General features: G+C 59.2%; 2 protein-coding genes across 2 annotated transcripts; one reads left to right on the top strand and one right to left on the bottom strand.

Moving 5' to 3' along the window:
- Positions 1–1948: 1948 nt before the first annotated feature.
- On the top strand, positions 1949–3793 carry D7B24_000583 (uncharacterized protein; the record flags this gene model as incomplete). The annotated part of the gene is made up of 1 exon (XM_028634838.1): positions 1949–3793. The coding sequence occupies one exon, from the start codon at positions 1949–1951 to the stop codon at positions 3791–3793; it is 1845 nt and encodes a 614-aa protein (XP_028492512.1).
- A 2074-nt stretch (positions 3794–5867) lies between these two features.
- Positions 5868–9990, bottom strand: SSK2 (Suppressor of Sensor Kinase (SLN1); the record flags this gene model as incomplete). The annotated part of the gene is made up of 2 exons (XM_028634837.1): positions 5868–6397; positions 6459–9990. 2 exons carry the CDS (start codon positions 9988–9990, stop codon positions 5868–5870), a joined length of 4062 nt encoding a protein of 1353 aa, XP_028492511.1.
- Between the last annotated feature and the right edge of the window lie 1507 nt (positions 9991–11497).

Raw genomic sequence — 11497 nt, 5'->3', positions numbered from 1 at the left:
CACCGCCCAACCCTGCCGCTCAGGGCAGCCAGTTCTGGTTTGGCCTGGCCTGGTTCGGTCCCGGTCGGTTCGGTGCCATCCCTCGTCATCATCGTCCGTCAACCATCAGCCGTCACCACCACCCACCACCCACCACCAAAGCCCACTTCAGCCAAGGCACCCTGATCACCCATCACCTGGCCAGCCCAAGGCGCGTCCACTCCGACGTCAAGTCCGCCTCCCTGGCCCCTATGGCCCCTATGGCCCTTTCGGCTGGTCTGGCTGGGTTAATCTGACAATAGCCTCCCTCGTCCCGTCCCGGTACCATTTTATCACAGTACAGTTGAAGCATCGAAACGCGTCGTGGTTCGATGGACACGCTACCACGATGATTGGGCTCTTTATAGGGTGACTCGAACCGCGTCGAAGGGCCCCTTGACTACTCTTCTCCTTGATCACGTCGCGCGTTTGGCGTTCTCCCCCGCCGACCCTCAGGCATCTCGCATCCTGGGACTATCTTACGATCAATATGTCTTGCTTCCCCCTCGCCCCGTTCTGCTCGCCCTCGCCGCGACCTGCCGGCCCCTCTTTGATCAATCCCTATCGCTGGGCATCGTTCGGCCTATCTTCAGCTAGCAAGGCAGGGGACCGCCGTCCAGCTCCTCGTGTGGCACCGTCAAGGGGCAGAGTGTGGGTGGCCCAGGAGTCTGCAGAAGCCAGGATCAGGGGGGTTCGCTCGGAGTGGGCCATGCCCACCAACTTGGCCCGTACCCTGTTCCTTTCTGCCGCCTTTTGTGGTGGCCTGCTCGGAGTAGTAGGACAGGACACCAACAAGCAGCACGAAGCCAGCCGAAGCCCCAAGCCCGAGCCAGCCCAGCATGAGCGAACGCGCGCGCGTGGTGCGGGTGCCATGCGCTGCGCTGTCCCGCCCTGGGCAGCAGACCGGAAGATTAGGGATGAGGTCGCCTGCTGGTGGTCCTCCTGGTGGTCCTGCAGGCCTGTAAGTCCCTGCCTGTTGCTTGGTGCCTTGGGCTGACTTTCTGGGTCTGCCATTCCCCGCCCGCCCACCTCGTCTTGCCTTGCCTGTCCAAGGTCGTCACCACATGTACTCCCTGGTCGAGTACAAGGTCGCTCTACCTAGGTAACTTCACCTCAATCTAACACGATCTCCTCCCGTCAAGGGCAGACCCCCTACGTGCCCCTGGTGCCGCCCTGCCGCCACCCCAGCGCCTACCGCAGCACAGCGCACCCCCAACGCACCCCAGTGCACCCCAGCGCTCTAGTTGGTCCCCCCCTTCCCCCCCCCCAGCGTGCACCTTACCACCGCGCGACTTACACCCACGTCCCTCACAGACCACAGACCAAAGTCGCACACACTTGGTCTGTGATACATCAGCTTCTCACCCCCCCGTTTGCCCGTTGCGCTCCGTCCACCTCACCTCCTGACTTTCCACCCTCTGCTCCTTGTTTTTCCCTGTTTGAGGTTCTTTCAAACGACTGAGGGTCTCCTTTACAGGGAAAGGCGCATCGTACCTTGATCTGGGGGAACACGTTTGGCAGTCTTCTGTCTCACTCTATCCGTACCCTTCCCTCACCCTTCTTCCCTACCCTTCCTCCTAGCCCGCCCTTCCGAAGCTTCGTCCAGGTCCGACTCTGTCTTAACCTCGACGACTCCCCCATCGATCCTCTTCTTGAAACGACCCGAGAGCCTGCTCTTCCAACCCAACCACCACACTCATTACAACAAACCCGAAACTTCACCAACCTTTTGGACGCCTTGCCGACCCTTAGTCTTTCTTTGAAATAGGATTCGACACGAGCAACCAGCTACGCAGCTTGAGACTACCTTCACTGTCTTGTGTTTTTTTTCCACGCTCGTTGCCCCATCGTGTATCGAGGCATCCTGCTTCAACCACACCCAACCCCGACTCTGCCCGGACCACCCACCTTAGGGCCACAAGCCGTCACCATGAACTACTTTCCAAACTATCCCGTCTACCAGTACAGCTCCTACAACAATGGACAATATCCTTCGAACACCGCCCTGCAGTACCAGGCCAACGCTGAAGCTTGGAGACGCCATGCCATGATCCAGCACGGCGCAAGGACCACCGAGACGAAACCCAGGCTAGCCAAGGATGAAGTTGACAAGCTGGAGCGCGAGTTCCAGAGGAACCACAAGCCCAACAGCAGCTTGAAGAAGCAGCTTGCTGAGGAGATGCGGGTGGATATTGCGAGAATCAACGTACTGACCCCCCCTCAACCCAAATCACGCCCCGCCGGCCTGGACATCTCGCTGACACGTTTGCAGAACTGGTTTCAAAACCGACGAGCCAAGGCCAAGCAGGAGAAACGCACCCAAGAGAACGAGGCTCGCCGACAGTCGGAGCAAGCAGCGGATCAACCAAAGCAGGACGTGGTGAAGGAGTACTATCCTGACGACGACCATCACGATGACCTTCGTCCATCAGCCGCCCCTTTCCCTTCCATGGACTCGTCTGCGAGCCCTGAACCTACCGAGACCGCAGACATGCCCCTGGAAGGACTCGGCGAGTCGAATATCGAACTGGACACAGACAGCACATCGCCTACGTCTTCCACTTTCCAAGCACCTGAGCAGAACTTCAACGACTTTTCATCAACGGACGGCATGTTCTACCCCTCACAGTCGCCTTGCGACCTTTCTTCTATCTCATCAGTCGAGTTGCCCGAGCAGCAAGGGCCTGGGCCCCTCACCCTCTCCATCCCAACTCACTACGCCTCCACAGCCCCAGAATCATCGACGGGCTCCTCATACACCGGTTTCCAAAGCATGTCGAGCGGCATCGACATGGATGATTCCATGAGTGCCTTTGCCTCACGATACGGCTCGGTGAACCTAGACGAGGCTCAGGCTCGTAGTGCGGATGCTATGAAGTACGAGCACCTGTCACCAGATTCTGCACAGTCACCCATGTCGGGTATTCCCAGCCTTCACTTCAAATCCCCGCCTGTGGACATTGCCAGTCGGCGCAACACGAAGCGGCCCGCTCAGCTCGGAACTGGATGCATGCGAAGCTTCTCATACAACCAAGCTGGCATGAAGACCGGCATGGAGATGCCGCGTCGCTCGGAGCTTCCGAGCCCCATGCGTCGTGTTGCCTCTGCTACGGGTAGCCTTCCTCGAGGAATTCAGAAGCCCGTGAGCGCGACGCCGCGGTCTCCCATGTACTTCGACCGCAACCAAGAGAACCTACTGCTTCAGATGGCGGCGCGTACCCCAGTGGCAACCGGGCCGCACTGCTCAGCGGCGCCGCCGACACCCAACACGCCAGTCATTATTGACACGCAAGCCACCAGGGAGCACACCGCGTCATCCTCCGCTTCTGAGGAGGACAAGCGGTATACATTCCAGGGCGGGCTTCCCTCTGCGCAGTTCCACATGGATCCCACCATGCGCACGCCGCCTGACACACCCGGCCTCATGAGCAACTTCTCTGGCGTCATGTTTCCTAACACACACTTACAAACCAACTTTGATTACAGCGGCCTTTCTGATGAGCCTCTGGTCACCCCGGGCCTTGGTGGATTTGAAGCAGAGTTCCCAGTCATGCCCGCTAGCCTCCCAAGCTATGTCGCTCCAGGCTGTGGGAGCCAGCCCTCAACGCCGTCATACCCACCCGCCAACATGGGTCCGGCTTTCTTTCCATCGTACCAAGGGGGCAATGCCGAGTATAACTGGTGTGATGCTTCCTTGAAAGCGTCTCACGACCAGTCCCGATCCAGGAACTTTCAGTTCACCAACATGACGGCGCAAGATTTCCATGCCGAGTAGACCGCACCTGAACCATTCAGCGGTACCAGTACATACGCTGCAGTTACTCCATGGGGCATTTTTGATCACGTCTCATTTCTCAGCGAGCAATATATCTCCACAAGAGTTCCCTAGTCGGGGACCATGTACAACATTCCTTGCCATTTTATTTTGTGCGCACACAACACGACATCGGAGCCTCGACGCCATTTTCCTTCACTTTTTTTTCTCCTCTCGACACCGGACAGGCATGGAGCCAAGACCCTGGACCGGCTTTTGCACGCAAGTGCCCAGCAACAATTACTTCCAACTAAACTCACGCAATCATACACACCGCATCCACGAGCGAGATTCTTTAACTAATACGTAATGACCACATCTCTGAACGAAGGGGCCAACGGCGCTTATCAGGGGCAAAAGAGGTGGGCGGAGGATGGAAAATACCCGGCAAGTTATGGGAGGTACATACGAGTACGAGGGCCATTCGATGACTAGTAGACAAGGATAGGTGGGCGGGCAAGGGAAGAAGGACCAAGCGGCCACGAAGGTCGTGGTTGGGCGGTGATGCAATGCGGTTGATATACGGCCTGGGAGCAGACGAGGCATTCAATACATCTTCTCTGAATGAGACCGCTCACGATCATACGTGCGTTTGACGAAGGGGTAGCCGGAGACACAAGTGACCTGTTGACCATCCTAGGGCTCTCTGAGTAAGCCCGATCCGGCGATCAGTACAGTGTCCCAACATGAGATCTGTCGGCGACAAACACATGCACCGGCACACACGGCCCGGCACTGCCACCACTCCACGACGGCCGGGTCTAGCCGTATGCAGGCGGAGATGCCGGATCGGAATCGGCAGAGGCGTTCTCTCCTGCTCTCCCACTACTGTTACCACTAGAGGAACCCATTCTCGCCTTACCTCACGCAGTCGTCCCGCTCAATTCAACCTGGGCCGAGCTGCTGCGTCGTCGACACGGTAGTCTAACCGGCCGTACTCGTACTGGTCGTGGTGGGCGGCGGCGAGTGACTAGAGAGGAGCAGGAAGTAGCGAAGGGGGGGAGAAGGGTGGTGGCGACTCTGTGGTGATGGTGGTGCCCCCTCCCGATTGAAGGATGGCCGCCCCCAAAGCCACAGGTGCGCGGGCCGGGCCTTTCCCCCGTTCCCCCCGTGCCCCCTCCATTCCTGTCCTCTTGTCGAAGAAGGAGGGGGGCGGGGGGCGAGAATGCGGTTCGGGTGAGGCAGTTTTCGCCACACCTTATTCTCACGCAGGCTCAGTCGTGGGTGGGTGTGCGGGGGGCCGGGCTTGGCGATTCTGTACATTCCTGTGTGCAGAACAATGACTGGGGTTGACGAGTTTATTCTCATCACCCATGTCCGCATTGTTCGCGTGTCCGAGCGATGTTGAAGCGCGGGGCGATACGGTTGATTTTCTCTTACAGAAGGGAAAAGTAAAACCAGGAGAGACACATGGTTGTCATTACATTTGTATACATGCGTGTTACTACTTTGGTATCTCGCCCGCAACCCAAAAAAAAAAAAGCCCATCCACATCCACATCCTCTCTTTAAAGGCTGCCTCGTGTCGACAAGGCCTCCTGGAAAATAGATCGCCCATCGCACATGCCGTGGCGGAAAGAAATGGCAGATCTCGTTCTGCAAAAGAAAAATAAAAGACACAGAGAAAGAGAAAGAGAAGGAAGGGAAGAGAGGATGTGAAGCACATTAGTAGGCAAGAAAACTCCGTAACGCGTCGCTGATGCAATTTTTGCTTGGTGTAGTAAGTGTTGGAAAAAGGTTCTATGTTCGAGGCGAAAGAGGTGTCGGTGTCATGGCGGAGGAGGGGTAGATATGGAAGGAGTTGGAGACGCCGGTGCGCAGGGAGACGACGTAGGTCCCCAGAGCTGACGGACGACAAAGTCCGGCTCAGCGGCCGGCGTGCAAGGCGCCGAGGTGACGACGGGCGAGGCCGACGTCCTCTCCCACCGGGGGACGAGGGAGGCACCGCCCGTCCCGCTCGCTGTGGAACTGCTCCGCCCGCGCCGCGCGGCCAGGATCATGTCCGCCGAGGGCGTCGCCAAGGAGGGCTTGTGCGCCTAGTAGAAGCCGTCACCCGTGTTGGCCCTCGAAACGCTGGACGCGGGCGTCGCTACGCTTCCGTCGCTCGGTGTCGCCGGCTCGACGACCTGGTTGCGGATGGTCATTATCCACTCGTGCTGGAGCAGCTCGACAGCCGACATGCGCTTCTTCGGATCCTGCAGGAAGCAGCCCTTGAGGAAATCAATGCCTTGCGGGCTGAGCTGGTCGGTGCCAGGCAGCTGAGGGGGGTTGCCCTGCGCAATGTTGTACATGATGGCCCACTCGTTGTCGAGGTTGGCCCAGGGGCGCCGGCCGGTGGCCATCTCGAGGATGACACAGCCGAGGGACCAGACGTCCACGGCTCCAGCGCGGCCAGGGTTTTCACCCTTGATGACCTCGGGAGACATGTACATGGGCGTGCCGGTCATGGACTTGTTGGGCTTCGCCTCGTCCATGGCTTGAATGAGTGTTTTGCCCTGTCGCGCGATGACCTTGGCGGCGCCAAAATCGACGTACTTGATGATGCCGTTGTGGTCAAGGAGGATGTCTGCGTGATTGCGTTAGGATTCAGGTGAGGAAGACGGCCGGGGGAAGGAATGACAACTCACTTTCCGGTTTGATGTCACGATGAGCAATGCCGCTTTCGTGGAGATACGCAAGTCCCTCTAGGAGTTGCAGCGTGTAGACCATGATGACCTGCTCGTCCTCGATGCGGCCGTGTTCCAAAAGGTTCGCGAGGGAGCCTCCGTCGCAGAACTCCATGAAGATGTAGACGCGATCGCGGTGGACTTCGATGCCGTAGTAGGATACTACGTTGGGGTGGTCCAGCACTTCCAGAACACCCATCTCGTCCTTGATCTGCTCGGCAACGGTTGGGATAAGCTTCGGATCTTGCAGCCTGATCTCCTTGACAGCCATGAGGTGGCCCGAGTCCAGGTTCATGGCTGCGTAGACGTTTCCGAAAGTACCTCCGCCCACAAAGTGCCCCTGCTGCCAGCGCATTGTGACATTTGTCGCCGAAGAAGACAGGTAGGCCAACGACCGATCGACCTCATTGTTGGCCTCCAGGACGCGTCCCAGCGCCTGGCGTTCGGCCTCCCTCGTGCGCCTCGTCTCGTCCACGTGCTCGAGCTTTTCGACGCGCTGCTCCGTGATGTACTGCGAAGCCTTATCGTCGTCCAGCATGCTGTTCTTGTCGAGACGCCTGTACTGGCCGAAGAGAAGTTCGACGCGCTCCTTTTCGGCCTGTGCTGCGAGGTTGGACCGCGCCCCCATGATGTCAAAGTGCGAGATGAGCAGGGACATGCAGCCAGCCACCTTGGACCGCAGCTTCGCATACTCGTCTTCGCCCAGCGCGAGAATGGAGCGGCCCCTGGTCATGCTCATGGCGAATTCCAGGGCAAGCACGGCCCAGCGGAACGTCTTGCGGTCGGACGCGATGCAGTCGTCGCAGATGAACGACACCCAGTCCAGCGCGAGCTTGGTCAGCTTGAGGTTGTTCATCTGTTTCCTGTTGCTGTCCATGTAGAGAAGGGACCGCTGACCAAACTCGGTCGCGAAGATGAAGCATGTCTGGATGAGCTCCTGGCAGTCCTTGCCCACTGTCTGCTTGCGAATCGTCTCCACGCTGTCCATGAAGTTGTTGGACAGCTTGTAGGCGACGCGGCGAATCTCCATCAATCTCGTGTTGACTTTGTGAAGATTGGACCGCGACTCGACGACGAGATCGACATGCATGTCAACAGACTCGAGGAACGCTCTCCGCGCACTGGCCAGACGTGCCTCTGTGCCAGCAGCGACGAGGCGCACATGGCCCTTTTTGAGGTCAATGTTCCGCTCCCGGACAGCCAAGGGAACGACATCACCGAACCAGTGAGGCGGGTCTTCCGGTCGGAGAATCAGCAGATACGGGTCGCTGCCATCGTCGAGGAACTGGTCGGCCGAAGTGAACCCGAGTATCGACTGGATGTCCTCCTGTCGCTCAGCCAGGGAGGCGGAAGCGATGATGAAGATGCCCTCCTGCTCGTACAGGTCGGTAAACACTTGGACGTGGCCAGACGTGATGAGTCTGTCGTAAAACTCGCGCAGCTTGTCTGGCGTGTATGCTATGCTGAAGTCGGACGCATTCTCGTAGTTGTCGCTCAACATTCTCGAGAACCGTTGCAGCATGCGCTGACGCACCCGCACCGAGTCGAGACATTGCTTGTATCGCTTGCTCATCTCGGCCACGGTTTCCCTCGGTTTGACCTGCAGCTCTCTCTCAAAGGTGATGCTCAGTCGGTTGAGGGCTTTGAAGGTCAGAGAGCTGAACTGCTCGGCGACTTCGACATTGCCACCCTGCAGGTGGCTTCCGATCTCGTTGCCGAAGCCCCACTCCGCGAACAGCAGCTCGGCCTCCTTGAACGTGTTCTTGTTGCCGCTCAGCTTCCAGTTGAGCATCTTGAAGTAGTATTTCAGGGCATCCAAGACGACCTGGTCAAACGAGTCATCGATCATGGGAGGAAGGTCCCAGCCGGGTTCTGGCTGGGCGATGGCCAGGTATTCGAGCTTGATGCGGATGGCCAGCTGGAGCAGCGTCTGGAACTGCGAGATCATCTGGTCCTGCATCAGCGAGTTCTGCTGCGCCGACTCTTTCACCTTCTTGGCGTAGGCGAGTCGCATCTTGATGATCTCCTCGATGAGGCGGGACGGGAAGCTGATGAGGGTCAGAAGCTCCTCGATGTACGGCGGAAGGTGGCGTTTCTGGAAAGCGGCAAAGTTGCGGATCAGCGTCTCCTTCGACTTGTTGATGACGGTGGAGATGCCGGCGAGCATGCCTTTCTGGACGACCTTGTGCTTGTCGTCGTTGCGGTCCTCGTCGTAGAGCGACTTGAGGCCGTCTTCCTTCATGAGTCGGTCGAGGAACGAGGTCTCGTCGGGGATGCCGTTGCCGACGGGAGAGCGCTGGCGTGTCCGAGAAAAGTCCAGGTCATCATTGCCCACCCACTTTTTGAGAATGGCGAGCTCAATGGCGATGAGCTCGTTCGTGTTGTGCCACGAGACGATGGACTCGTAGGCCTCCTCAAACAGAGGCGACTTGGCCGAACTGTGTTCGGCCACGAGGGCGGACCAGGACGGATAGAGGCTCTCGCACTTGTCGATCCTCTCGACAATGTCTTTGACCTGTTCGTGCGGTGGCTTTCCGACCTCGCTCTCGCCCTTGACGGAGAAGTTGATGATGTCGTCGAGTGTGCGGCCGAGGGCGCCGCGTGCCTCCTCGACCATTCGCTTCTGGACAGAAAGGTGGCGGCCGCAGACCTTGGACCGGATGCCCAGCCACAGCTCGTTCTTCTGGGCCGACTCGCCGACGGCCGGCTCGCCAGAGCCGATCAAGCGCTTCTTCTCCTGGCGCACGACGTCGCCGGTGAGGACGGCCTCCAACATGCCGTACCACTCGAGTCGCTCACGGTTGGCGGGGTCCTTGACGTCCTCGTCGGTGGGTTGCAGGTCGTCGTTGCCGTAGAACATGATGGTCTCCTGCTCATATCGATCTTCGTAGGGCCCTTCGGACGAGGGCGTCTCGCCTTCCGAGTCGGAATCGCCCTGGTTCATGCCGTTGGTGTAGCCGTCGAAGGGGTAGCCGTCGCCGTAGTCTTGCCTCAGACGCTGCACGTAGGCTCTCTCCTGCTGGCGGAAGCGCTCGCTCGGACGGGGCCGTGAGCGAGAGCTGCGGACCGACTCGGTGAATGACGGCGCCGGTTGGGGCCGCCTCTGGGGCGCATATGTGCTCGAAGGTGTTCTCGCAGGACCGCCGGGCCTGATGCTGGATTTGAGGGAGCTGCCGTTGACGGCAACGTAATGACCGCCGTTGAGGTCCCCCGTCGACGACCGCATGCTTCTGCTGGTCCCGTTGGTGAGGGCCGTCTGGACGAGAGAGGTCATGGAGCCGGCGTGGACCGGGTCGTATACGGAGAGTGCCGGCAGTTCGTCGTGGCGTTCAGCGGCGTGAGGATCATCGTTGGGGGATTCGGCGGAGGAAAGGGAATTGCTGGACTCGAGGACTGCGATGGTGGAGGATCGTGGCGACTTCATGAGCTCGGCGCGTGCGTCTTCCTCGCCGTTGGAGAAGCGCACATTGCGGGGGGAGTGCTCGGACGGCATGCCGGCTGCTTCTGATGTGGAAGAGAAGGAGACGGACGAGGGCGATGAAGAAGAGGTGAGCAGGCAGCCTGCGTCGGCAAGTAAAAAGACACTTGTCGATGGGCCAGCGTGCGTGGGTTGAAAGCCAGCAGGCGAAAGGATTCGGGGGCCGGGGGGGCGTGGAGGCAGGCAACTCGGGATTCGTGATGGGCGTCCCAAGTCGAGTCAGGATGGCCGGAAGCGGGTTTGTTGTAGGGCGACAAGACTTTGGTAGGCAGCGAGTCGCGCGGGGTCGGGCGGCCGACGAGTGGGATGAGCCCAGATTAAAGCCCAGCCATGTGTATCGGGCTGAGCGTGTAGGAAGGTCCTGAAGAAAGAGACGACGAACTGTTGGCGATGGGTCGAATGGGGAAGGGGGGGGAAGGACAGGCACGAAGGCGGACGACGTGTAGAAAGGGACAAAATCCAGGATCACGAACAGTTGACGGCGGCAGGGCCACACCAGTATCAGTGACAGGACTTTTCGCGGCAAGGCCAGGTGAGACAAGGCAAGGCAAGGCCAGGCCAGGCAAGGCAAGGTGAAATTTGGGCGTCGAGGGTCGCAGACTGCAGGGGGAGGGGGGAGGGGAGCAGACGCCCCCAGGAGGGTCGTGCCACGTTTCGATTGGCTGGTCAGGCTAGCTCCCCCCCGGCTCAGTGGCATCGTTGTAGTGGGCGACGCCCCGAGGGCCCTACGACCGTCCCCCAGGTCCCCTACATGGACCGCCTGGAAGTGGGAGCTCTTGAGGGCCTTGGGGGGCTGCTCGCTCTGGGATCTGGGAGACAAGAACGCGGCACGAGTGGGTCGGCGATGGGCAGCTGCTTCTGCTGCTTTCTCCAAGGAACCCCCGCCGACGTCGAGATCGCCGTGGCAGGCTGTCATCGAGGTTTGGGTGCACGCGCCACCTGTGGCCATTGGCTGCACCCTGCACCGCCAGCACCCTGAACGAGATGAGCCACGCGTGGCGAGGGAACACGCATGCATGCCGCCTGCTGGCGCCCTGCATACCTACCTACTTACTAGGTTCCTTGGTATATCCCACATCAGTCGTGTTTCCTCCGACACGTTCTTTTCCTTTGCCTGTCTGCCGCCGCTCCAACAAGACAGGTTTGTGGTCTCGCGGCGATCGGGCTTTTCTTTCCTTCGCCTCTGTTCCCGTCACATGATGATGATGAAGATGCCGAGGATCGATCTCGATGTCGTCTGTTGGACCTTGATCGATCGCCCCGGTTGTTTCGACACATGAGCACCTGGGCTTCGGGTTTCTGTATACCCATGGCCAGCCGGGGGCGCGTGTCTCGTCTGTGGCTGATATGGAAAGCCCAACAACATCGGACGTGTGGTCTGTACCTTGAGGCACCTACATGTACCTAGGTAGTCTGTAGTCGGTGGGCCGAGCATGGAGTGGAGTAGATAAGATAAGATAAGATCTGAAATAATTTTGGTGCATCGGCCCACTGGAACCTCGCATCAGGTCGTCCCATCGGC

Source organism: Verticillium nonalfalfae, assembly GCF_003724135.2.
Source record: "Verticillium nonalfalfae strain VnAa140/NRRL 66861 chromosome Unknown scaffold_108, whole genome shotgun sequence".
Classification (NCBI taxonomy): domain Eukaryota; kingdom Fungi; phylum Ascomycota; class Sordariomycetes; order Glomerellales; family Plectosphaerellaceae; genus Verticillium; species Verticillium nonalfalfae.
The sequence above is the reverse complement of the archived record's forward strand: the minus strand, read 5'-3'. Positions and strand labels throughout refer to the sequence as shown.